The sequence below is a fragment of the Camellia sinensis genome, chromosome 7 (assembly GCF_055761805.1).
Source record: "Camellia sinensis isolate YWXY chromosome 7, ASM5576180v1, whole genome shotgun sequence".
Classification (NCBI taxonomy): Eukaryota; Viridiplantae; Streptophyta; class Magnoliopsida; order Ericales; family Theaceae; genus Camellia; species Camellia sinensis.
This window is the reverse complement of record NC_138967.1, coordinates 156,550,302-156,561,971: the sequence shown is the minus strand read 5'-3', so window position 1 is coordinate 156,561,971 and position 11,670 is coordinate 156,550,302. Positions and strand designations below refer to the sequence as shown.

At 34.9% G+C, this 11,670-nt stretch overlaps 1 protein-coding gene across 18 annotated transcripts; it reads left to right on the top strand.

Annotated features, from left to right (window-relative positions):
- The first annotated feature begins 569 nt into the window (after positions 1-569).
- LOC114302745 (kinesin-like protein KIN-4A) lies at positions 570-11,451 on the top strand. Of its 18 annotated transcripts, none has more exons than XM_082879650.1 (15): positions 570-1,217; positions 3,065-3,148; positions 3,922-4,020; positions 4,107-4,220; positions 4,312-4,428; positions 4,518-4,568; positions 4,657-4,699; positions 6,028-6,141; positions 6,345-6,394; positions 6,875-9,384; positions 9,770-9,837; positions 9,919-10,006; positions 10,180-10,224; positions 10,960-11,031; positions 11,116-11,451. In XM_082879650.1, the coding sequence occupies exons 3-6, from the start codon at positions 3,928-3,930 to the stop codon at positions 4,524-4,526; spliced, it is 333 nt and encodes a 110-aa protein (XP_082735776.1). In that variant the 5' UTR covers positions 570-1,217; positions 3,065-3,148; positions 3,922-3,927; the 3' UTR covers positions 4,527-4,568; positions 4,657-4,699; positions 6,028-6,141; positions 6,345-6,394; positions 6,875-9,384; positions 9,770-9,837; positions 9,919-10,006; positions 10,180-10,224; positions 10,960-11,031; positions 11,116-11,451. The 18 variants fall into 14 exon arrangements, with proteins under 18 accessions (XP_082735776.1, XP_082735775.1, XP_082735774.1 ...); XM_082879649.1 differs by having other exon boundaries at positions 6,311-6,394; XM_082879645.1 differs by lacking the exon at positions 10,180-10,224 and having other exon boundaries at positions 4,312-4,568; positions 6,311-6,394; positions 6,875-6,968; positions 9,267-9,384.
- The last annotated feature ends 219 nt before the right edge of the window (positions 11,452-11,670 follow it).

The following is an 11,670-nucleotide window of genomic DNA, read 5'->3' as shown; positions in this document are numbered from 1 at the left end:
CTTTTGCCGACCAAAAAAATTTTAGTCGCAAAAAAATGACATTTGGCGACTAAATATTAATTAGTCGCGAATGATCATTGTTTTTGGCGACCAAATATTATTGGTCGCAGAAGGTTATATTTTGGCGACCAAAAAATGAGTTGGTCGCAGAAAGTGGTATACTTTTCCCGACTAACTACAAATTTGGTCGCGGAAGGTCACATATTTTTTGGCGACCAAATTTTTGGTCGCCAAAAATTTATTTTCAGCAACCAAAAAAAATTAGTCGCCAAATTTGTATTTTTAGCGACCAATATTTTAGTCGCCGTTGATTGAGATTTGGCGACTAAAAAAGTTTGTCGGCGAAGGTACTTTTTCTGCGACTAATTTGGTTTTTTGGTCGCCAAAAGTTTGGGAGGGAAGTTTGAACAACCAGGAGGGGGGAAATGAAATTTTTTGGCGACCAAAAAAATTTGGTCGCCAATCAAAAAACGACGTCGTTTTGTACCTGCAAAACAGAAAAAAAAAATAAATAAATAAAGGCAAATCCAGTGAGTAGCCTTTGGCCGATTTGAACCCTTCTTCCTTTGTGGAATCTATGGAAGGGTTGACGAGTGATATTATCGCGATGAATGAAAGAGAGAAAGAGGTTGCATCGTTGGGGTTAGCTTCGGTGGAGGTTGCACAGGGGGATCCGTTTCGGCGAGTTACTCAGTCGAAGCCCTTTGAGGAGTGAAGAGAGGAGCTTAATCGTATGAAGGCTTCCATGTCTGGTGTGGATCGGGAGTTTCTGATCCGTGTGATCTTACCCAAGAGGAAACTTCAACCCTAACCGCTTCTGCCCTAAATCTTCTCTGTTATACTCTAACAGCTTCTACCCTAACAACTTAATCGTATGGAGTTGGTGGTGGTATGGCAGATTCGAAGGTTTACACACCTATTGGAGGTCGATCTGGGTTAGGTGGTCGTGGAGGAAGGGGAGGCAGAGGCCAAAATCCTGTGGCCCTGAATCCTGAGTTGAGAGAGAGAGAGAGAGAGAGAGAGAGAGAGAGAGAGGGTTACAGAGAAGATGGGAGGAGAAGGGAGAGAAGGGGATTGGGAGTGCGGTGGATGCAGGAACCGCAACTATGCCTTTAGGTCCTTCTGCAACAGATGTAAGCAGCCCCGCCTTCTCGTCGACACCAAAACCCCCGCCGATTCTAAATGGCTCCCCCGTATCGGTGACTGGATCTGCACTGGTATACTCTCCTCCTCCTTTCTTATCACTTTGATTATGTGTATATATATGTATGTATATATCCTCGTAGTGGTGACTGGAATTGGTTATGGAGATCTAGTGACTAGGGTTGAAAATTTTGAGTCTTTTTGGGTATACAAATTTAAACTGACCGCATTGCCAATTGGGTTTTTCGGGTTTGCAAGTTTGTTTGCTAGTGTTTGTTTGGGGTTATAGGACTACATAATTGATACCCGACAATGGTAAAAAACTAATAATATGCTTGTGCATTTGTCAAAAATTAAGTCTTATCTCTATTCCCGGGTGTTTGGCTTTAAACACTGTTGGATTAGCTAATTTGGTTGCGGGTAATTCTTAACCCCTTTTTCACATTCTCTCTCTCTCTCTCTCTTTGTTGATTACATGGTCACTGTTATATTATATCAAAATTATACACTGGTGCCTGGGTATGGTGAGCAAGTTTTCATTCACTTCAATGGACAAGTGCAACTAAAGTGCTAGTTCAATTGAGTAGGATACATTGACAAGTGCGGAATATATGTAAATGGATGGAATTAGTAGATGCCATGATTAGATGGGGAATTGCTTTTATTTGTTTATGAGAAACTAAATGGGTGGTGAAAAAATTTAGGAAAAATGAAAAAATATTGGAAAAGAGAATTGCGGAAATGGAGTGTAGACAATTGTAGATAAAAAGTAAAAAATCTAAAAGAAGAAATGTTTGGTTAAAAAGAAAAGAAGAGAATATGAGTGAAATTAGTGTTAGGAGAAGAGACACTAAATATAATTAATGCCTATGCAGTTATGTTCCCCAAATAGGATTAGATGAATCTATGGAACGATAATTTTGGGAGGATTTGAATTGGTTAGTACATAGGATACCTAGCAAAGAGGGATTTTTTTTATAGCCGTTGATCTTAATTGCCACATAGGGAGAGGTAATAGGGGATGTGAGGCAGTGCATGTGGGTTATGGATTTGAAGAGAGCAATGATGAATCTATTGCTTTTAGGATTTGCAATGATATACTTCTTTCTTTACAAACATATACTTTTAAGAAGAGGGATAAACATTTAATAATTAATTGCATTTGAAAGTGGAGGGAAAATTAGTCAAATAGATTTCTTTTCTTACTAGGATACTTGATAAAAGAACATTTAATAATTAAAACTTATTAATTATTGAAGTTTATGAACTTATTAGGTAATTATTAAAGGGTTGATTGTGCTTTTTAAATATATAATTTGTCTTCATGCTGGACTCAATTTCTTTTGGTTGATTGTTCCTTTTAGTAGTCTACCACTCAAATGTACTTATATTCTGTAGACCAAAGGCTAAATCTCCACCTCAAGATGCTTTACTAAAACTGGAAACAGAGCAAACTTTCACTGAACTATCTCAAGAGAGCTCCATGTTTGTTTTTAAGCTGGGTTTAGTTAAGCTCCAATGCTGCCTCTTGATGAATGGGACCTCTAGTGATGTTTAGAATGTCTCATGTCATTTCTTTATGTCAGTAGCTTTAGGGGAATTGAGTTCTATCCTTTTTTGTATTTTTCTTTCATGATCTTGTCAATTGACCTTGCTTCGGGTCTTTGTCATTTTTGTAAAGCTATGGTTATAATGTTTGCATCATATTTGTTTTAGTATGATCTACCGTTGTTGATTGTGTTATCCTTTGCACTTGTACTAATGTCAGATGGTTTCTCCTAATGCTAATTGCATGTATGTGGTTGAAGCATCTATGGCACATAGATCATCAGATGAATCCTTAGTCTATGCTATATGATTTTTTTTCACTAGCACTTTATTTACCTTCAATGGCATCTGTTACAGCTGAAAATATTTGCAGGATTGGCCTTTCCTCCCCTTTACTTCTACAAGGAGGAGTTAGAGAGTTCCTTGCTACAATAAAGCAACAAGTTTTTATTGCGAGGTAGGTTGTTTTTAATTTTAATTGTTCTTTTCAACTTGAAATCCTTTGATTGTGAGTAATGAGCATAGTTGGAGATAGAATAAATATGTTTTTTGGACTAGAATATATATTTTTTATTATTGCAATATGAATGTCGAATTCCCTAGTTTGTTTTTCTGACAATCTATTTTGATTTAATATGATTGATTTTTTTTCGTTTGAACCACATAAAATTGTTATTAAGGCAACAAACATAAAATTGCCCATTCAATACAAAGTTGTGCTTGAAGATTCAAGATTCAATGTTTATATCTTTAGCGGTATTTTTTATTTCTCTCTTGGGATAGAGCTCCTCCACTTCTTTATATATATATATATATATATGTGTGTGTGTGTATATATTTTTTTTATTTTATCCTTTTAATGTTTCATTTTATTAAAATAATGTAGGGAGACATGTTTTGTGGGTTACATGAATCCAAGGAACACTAATCAATGATCTTCAACAATGAAAATCTAACGACCAACAAAAAAGAGAAACTCCACAATGCCAACTTAAATGTAGCAACATAATTACTAGAATTAGTACCACTGGAATCTAAAGTATTTTTTTCCCCGCTCCTTTGATCTGCCACTGTAATTTTTACTGAACAATTTTTGTGAAATTTATTTGATTCCTTGGAAATTTTTTATATTTGACAATTGGTGAATGTTTGGAAATAGATTTTATTTTGTATTCCATTCTTGCAATTTACACTGTTTTTCTTAAAATTGTTTCTGTGACTTATGTGCAGTTAGAAATGAAACATTTTGGAGGGTCTGACACTGAAGCTTATAGTCAGCACTTTGAGAAGAGAATCTTGAAACTTGAGGAAGAGAAGAAAACAGTCCAGGTTATATGGAAAAATTTTTAAATTTTCCATTGCTAGTTGTCTATTTCATCACTATAGAGGGTGATGATGGTCTGTGATAACTACAGCAAGAGAGGGACCGTTTGCTAGCAGAAATTGAAAACCTTGCTGCTGCTTCTGATGGACAAAGGCAGAAAATGCACAAAGCTTATGCACAGAAATTAAAATCACTTGAGACACAGGTATGTTTTGCTCTCTCCAATGTCATTATGTTGTCTCAAACCTTTGTCATTATTTAAATGCTAAAAATTCCGACCCCCAACCCAACTTCAGATTTTAGATCTTAAGAAGAAACAAGATTGTCAGCTTCAGCTTTTAAAGCAAAAACAAAGAAGTGATGAAGCAACAAAGCGGCTTCTAGATGAGATAAAGACCATCAAGGTCCAGAAGGTTTGTTCTCATTCCAATGGTTGTATCAAGCAGACAGGACATATCAAGCAGAGAGAGAGGAGAATTAATTGAAGTCAATTGATTTGCAGATTGCTTAAGGCCTTTTTTGGAGGTTACTTAAGGCCTTTATTGATTTGGAGGTGACCAATTAAAACTTTGAATGGATTTTTATAATTTCAAAATATCCATTTTAGGATTTAAAATTGTCTTTCTATTTGCTTTTTGCAGTGCATGGCAAGGTTGGATAAGTCTGGTGATGGATCTGTATAAGGTAAGTTGTTGCGAGTTAATTCCATTTTTCTTGTGTGTTTGGGTAAGTTTGTTTTCTATTGCATCAATTTTGTTAATGTAAAATTGTCAGATAGTCAAACCTAAACATCTTTTGCTTTTGAGTTTTCGTGACTGCATATGTTTTTAAGTAGCAAACAATAACAAAGACCACCAAGAAGATGGTATTTGTTGTAGACGTGTACCATTTTGTTGTTGTGTCTAGATATGATTGAAATCTACGTTATGATTTATATGTTGTCGCATTTTAGTCTGATTTTCAGGAAGGGGAAAATACATATAATGAGTTTCTCAAAAGTTGCAAAAAAATCTTTGTTCTTAAATATGTATATATATATATATATATATGCCAATTGCAAGTAGAATTTATATTTGTTTGTGATAAGTTGACAACATTTTTTTTTCACCTTCTATAAACTGGTATGTGGACTGTGTTTCCGAAGGCAATTTGATTTTAGAAATTTCACCAACGGGGGAATTGAGTAAACAGTTAGCAAGATTTTCTCACATCTTTCTCGGATAAGAATAATTGAGCTGAATTTCCAGTTACTTTTACGGATATATTAATGTAAATTAAAAATTATCATGTGTGACTCCACTTTCCCTTAGTTATGCATTAAGAATGGCTTCCTCTTCCTCTATTTCCTTACTTTACATGTCATTTCTCTCCCACGCCCCTCCTATCCCCTTTATTATATTTATTTTAGTTTGAGCTCAAAATTTTACAGGGGAAATGATAAAAAATTAATGTCAAAACTCTAGAAAGATTTGACCATCTCTGAATATAATTGCATTATAGTTTTTAAGGTTTCGCTGTGTAGACTTTCATGGACGACAATTAAGAAATACTGAAGGTTGGGAGGTTTAAGGTTGTCAAGAAAGTGATTCTCTGGATTAGGATTGTGAATACGGAATCAACTGAAGTCTAGATATTCCTACAGTTTAAAAGTTTGAATGCAGGTTACAGCTGAAGACATAAGGATTGCACTGATATTTGTCTGATTAGAGCTTCTTGATTTCTATGCCAATACACCATAACTGAATACTTGCTAGCTACCGTAAAACTTTGTGAATCAACTGCATTCATGTTTTAGCTCTACACTGCATCCATTTAGCTCTACACTGTAATAAGTACGTTGATTTATTGCAATTATACTTTTCTCCTCTTTGTCGTGTTTTGTACAATATAATAGTTCTCTCTCTCTCTCTCTCTCTCTCTCTCTCTCTCAATATAATGTTTTGCTCAATCAGTCACTATGAAATTATTCAGATACTTAGATGTGCATGATAATGAACAAACTATGACGACAGGATGAGCTGCTGCCAATGGTGCAGTCCAGCAATCTCACTCTGTCATTTTCATCTGAGAGCTCAATTGAGGAAGAATTGAAGAGAGAAAGTACTGCTGATGTTATAAATATATTAGTAAGTCATGAAAAAATTTCTGTGTATATGTATTACATGTTGATTGGTTCCTCTTTATGTGTCATGTACTGGAAACTAATTAAATAAACCCTTGTCAATAATTACGCACTTATGGCCCAAATTTGCTTCTGACAATTTGTCTTTACTCTGTTTTCCCAATACTTATCAGATAAGCTATCTTGTAATGTTTGCTTATATATCAGTGACCTTGGGAGATGCACCACATTTGTCTACATTCTACATTTCGTCCAAGGTAGAACTTCACCTTTTTTCAGGTTTCGCTTTTTATTAATATATATATGTGTGTGTGTGTGTATGTATGTATAATCATTACCGAGGATAACTTTTTTTTTCTTTCATCAGGACGTTCAGTTTTTCCTTTTGCTAGATCTTTACATCTTAGTGATGTTTCTCCACTATTATTTCTATCTGTGCATTAGTTTTTAGAAATTAGTCAGGAGTTTATCTGGTCTCTGATATAATGTGCATTGAAGACATAATTCTAGTTTTCATATCTTTGTCCCTGGATAATGAAGTTTATTAAAATATTTGTCCTTGGGGGCACAAAGCTCAATCAAGATTGTGTTTCTACTAATTGCTACCGTTTCAATAAACCTTATACATTCCTACGTGTCCTCATATTGAACTTTGTAGATATCATGGAGTGTTGAGGATACAAATATTTGAACTGCTGGCTTTTCCTTTTCTCACTGATGGTATATTTACCTTTCAGGTTTCTTTGCACATGCCAAGGTTGAATCTGTAAAATCTAAGGAAGCAGCTGAACAGCGGATGCTTAAAAAGAAAGGCTGGTTTCCATTTAGATGGTCTGTGAGAATGTTGTGGTCTTTATCAATTTCTTTCAATTGAATTACCTCCTTTTGTTTTTTCTTTTTTTCTTGTGTGCTTAGATCCTTCTTATCTGTGCTTAAGTGATTATTCTTCTTGTTGTCGTCCATTTGCTGCTGTCACCCTATTGTAGTTTCTTTTCTTATCAGAGTGAGATTGTTTGTGGTAGATATGAACAACTCCTTGTATCCACTAAATTTAAACATCGGAGCACCCACTGTGATGTGACATCGAGGTTTTACAGATTGTCTGCCCCTGAAGGTTCACTTGTACAGGTTCATTTTTTCATTGTGCTGTGATTGTTATGTTCTCCATATGGATGGAATTTGGATGGCAAGGTTATGTTCTCCATTGTGCTGTCATTTTTTCATTGTGCTGTGCTGTGATTATTATGTTCTCCATGCATGGCAAGGTTTTGATTCACTTATGACAAATGTGTTTTAAAATGTGATGGAATTTGGAACTTAGGTGCGTGTAAATTTCACAAACTCAACTAGTTTGACTGTTTTTAGTTTTAATGACAATGTAGATGCTTTCATAATCGTCTAGTTGTATTGGAAACTTCTACATGTACTTTTAATTGTGGTATATTTATGTAGGTATAATAGATTCTGTAGGCTGTGCAATGATTTTATTGAATTTTGTCTTTGCATTGAGTGACCAGATTCAAATATTATGCGGCTGGTAGGCAATGTGGCTGCTTTTATGCTATGTGGGCAGTTTTCTATTCTGAATTTACATGCTGGTCCACAGTTTCACCTCCAAGTTTTCTATTGACGGGTTTTGAAATGTGAGTATGCTATCCGTGGTGAAATTGTTAACCTGGCCCAAGTAACATTGAGATTTCTGCGATGCTCTTCAATATGATTTTAATTGATAGATAGATAGATTGATAGCATTGCACCGGTAGAATGGTTACAAAAGAAAAAACCTGAATTCTGCCTTAAACTGAGAAAAAAATGATTTTAATCAAGGAGAATGGAATGTGAGGTGAAAGGAAGAACAATGAATAAATCAGTTTAGTGGCTTTCCACACTATAACTTCATGCAGTTCTTTCATATTGTAAACCATTGTAAAATTTAGGATTGTTCGACGCCTTATTTTGTATTTATTTATTAATTGTTTGACTTCTTACTCTATATTTATTTATTATTCTTTGGATCTTTGAATTTGTTTCCCATGTAAATAGAATTAGAATTTATCGTCCCATTGCCTTGATTTTTTTAATTTAAAATTCCATTCTGCATATCAGGTTATTTTTCATTTCTGGTAATAAAAGAATACTAAGGTTAGGCTGAAGATTGTTTGATATTTTGTTTGATACTCTCCATTCATGCGATAGTTTCAAATATAAAATGGGTGAGTCAAAACCTATAAGGTTAGGCTGAAGATTGTTTGGTTGTTTCCTCTGCTACTTCTCCCCTTGGTTGGCTGGGGTGGGTCTGGTGTAGGTGTGCTGTGTCCTGTCATCTAGTATTTGATTTTATTATTTTAAGTTAGGTGAAGATTATGCCAACATATCTTGGGAGATCCTATCTGTTGATGTTATGCTAGGAGAGTATGCCAGCACAATGAGCATAAGGTCTTCAAAGGGTAAAAAAGGTAAATAGATATGATTAGATGTTTTTTGTTATAATTGAAAAAACAGAAAAGGGTAAGCTGGAAAAGGTTTATGAAGTGATGTTCTTTGTAGTTCAAAACCAGAAGTGATGGACTGAATAAATTTTGCACCTTAGAGGAAGTCTGCGATCTGATCAAAACCAGAATTGCTTCGTGGATTAAATATAATTCTAGATTGTTGCATTATTCAGTCCATGATATGGTTGAGAATCTGGATCAGGTTCGTAGGTGTGTGGGGGGTAGGTGATTGTGTCCTTGCTTGCTGGGTGGAATTTCATTATGGTCAGGGATTGAATTGGGTTAACTTAGTAGTCATTTTGTTTGATAGTTAAGCTACCTTAATTTATGTTTCAATTTTTTATTTTCTGAATTGGTAATGATCTGAGTTGCTGCTGTGAAGTTGTTGCTGTAGCTATGGTTTTTGTGCTGATGTGTAGTTCAGTAGTAGAATTGGGTTTCTGATATTCATGCCGCTGCTGGATCTGTTGATAGTGATTGTGTCCTTGCTTGCTGGGTGGAACTTCATTATGGTCAGGGTTTGAATTGGTTTAACTTAGAAGTCAATTTGTTAGATAGTTAAGCTACCTTAACTTTGTGAAATTGGTGATGATTTGAGTTGCTGCTGTGAAGTTGTGGTTTCTGTTCTGATGTGCAGTTCAGGAGTAGAATTGGGCTTTTAAGTCCTCTGGGCTGTGCTGCTATCCTGTGGAACACTAAATGATCTGTTGACTGCCAGTCAGTACTACTGTGAAGACCAGAGGACATTCATGGAGGTTTGTTGTTATCTATGGGTATGCTAGATATGGGTATGCTAGATATGGAGTGATCTAATGTTGTTGTGTTTATCTTTTCTTCCCATTTTGAGCCCTTTCAGCTCATTGGTTTTCAAACAGAAAGTCTGCACCTCATTATAATCATCTTACTTCACACAATTTTACAACACTTCACTGCTCTCATTATCTGTCACACAAAAATTTATTAGGTGTTATTTTATTCATTTATCAATTGATGCTTTTATGTTATCTTATGAAACACCAACAACAAAAAAAAACACCTGTTATTTTATCAAACTATTTGCATGTTTGACGTTTTTGTAGTATATCCTTGATGAATTCTCAGCTCTGAGAGTAATTTCACTCTCATTCTTTCTTCATGCAGAGGCTGGCAGCTAATGGTGGATTTCAAGGTCGACCCAACAAGCCTAGTGACACCTGTTATGCCTTTTGGTAAATTCTAAAATACCTTCTTAAAGCCCCATGGTCTTAGTTGCAGTTCTTGTGGCTTAACACAGCAATGTTCATCTATAGGGTTGGAGGAGTTCTGAGGATCTTAGGGGGCCACAAATTCATTGACGAGAAAGCATTACGCCAATTTTTGTTAACTTGCCAGTCCCAGGTACTACTGTTTCTCCTTCTGCTTCCTTAGATCTATTATTCATTACGTAAAGTGATAAAGTGCTTAACAATGATTAGAATGTCTATTGTCACCATATTCATTTAAAGATTGTTCGCTTTATTTGGGAATATCCATCCGTCTCTTTACATCTGATGTTTTTAATAAACTTGTAGGAAGAGTGACTTGCGATGGACTGCCTTAATACGATTTTTTTTAGGGTAAATTACAGTAAGCCCCTTAAATTAAAGTAAAGTTATGCTTAAAAGTTGTTAATTGTTAATTGTTAATTGTTAATTATTAATTGTTAATTGTTAATTGTTTAAAATTGTTAATGCTTTTTTTATTAACTTTATTAATTGAGTAGAATGCAGGGCTACTTCAACTGCTTTTCCTACACTTATTTAATATGGTTAATGAAAGAGTGTTATTTAATATGAAAGAGTGTTATTTTATTAATTGAGTACAATGTAGGGTTACAATGCAGGGCATACATTATTTATAATATGAGAAGCCCTAATCCAACAAGAAAACAACTAATTAAACTAATTCCTTGCTAGACACAAAAGTAATAAAAAGAATAATCACTATGCATCATTATATAATCACTATGCTAGTAAATGATGAATTTCAATATTACTATGATTGATTGTTAGACAAGTTTCCATCCTTATTGGGCTTAAAATTGCATGGGAACTAGTTATATTCCATTCACATGGTTTCTCTAATTGAATACAAATACAACTTCCTTGTCTCTGAATTCTCATTAACAGACACCAGTGGGGAAAAGCCGTCTTTGGATTGGAATAAACGCATGCATATTGCCCTTTCTTTTTTTTTTCCCTTCTTTAATTTGTTTTTCCCATTTTTTTGCATCATGTAGCATTTGTGTATCTGGGATAGCATCTTTTTTTGTGTAGGCATGGGACAGCATCTTAAGCTTGCTTTCATTGCAGGTACCTGGATCATAATCAATTTACTGGGAGAATCCCGGATGCATTCTATAAGCACACTTTCTTGAAAGAAATGTGAGTTTCTGTCTTCAATCAGTACAAGCAAATTACAGTTACCCAACACTAGGTCAAATGCTAACTGATTAAATGTTGTCACAGGTATATTGAAGGAAATGCTTTCCGGCCAGGTGTGAACCCTATTGGCATCCACAATGTCCAGCACTATGTCAATGGTCAGGTTGTCATCGAATCAGCACGGGATACTTTGGAATTTTGTAGTAAAGCACAAACGGACTCTTATCAGGAGGAAGTTGCAGTTGCTTAGAAACATATCTAGCTTATTCACAGCCTAATAGTTTTTTGGGCTATTTGTATTTTAGTCATGGTGTTTGCATAACATCTTGAATTTGGAATTTGCAATGTTTCTATGGGACCTTCTCATATGTATACATAGAAAGTTTATTTTATATTGTATCAATATTTAGCACTTGAGTACTTCTAGTTTGTGTTTTAAATGAATTATTAGTTTGCATAACATCTTAGGTTTATTATGGATTGAATGAATTATTAGGAATTACAGGTGTATTGTTTTCCTGCTTTGGCGACCAATTTATTAGTCGCGACAAATAAATAATTTTTTTTCGCAAAAAATGACAATTGCCGACCAAGAGTTTTGGTCGCAAAAAATACATTTATTGCCGACCAAAACAGCTC

Bases quoted from the DNA above. Each gene is read 5' to 3' on its own strand.
- LOC114302745 (XM_082879637.1), top strand. From the start codon at position 3,928: ATGAAACATTTTGGAGGGTCTGACACTGAAGCTTATAGTCAGCACTTT. The intron at 4,021-4,106 runs GTTATATGGAAA...TGATAACTACAG, and splicing joins AAGAGAAGAAAACAGTCCAG to CAAGAGAGGGACCGTTTGCT. The intron at 4,221-4,311 runs GTATGTTTTGCT...ACCCAACTTCAG, and splicing joins TAAAATCACTTGAGACACAG to ATTTTAGATCTTAAGAAGAA.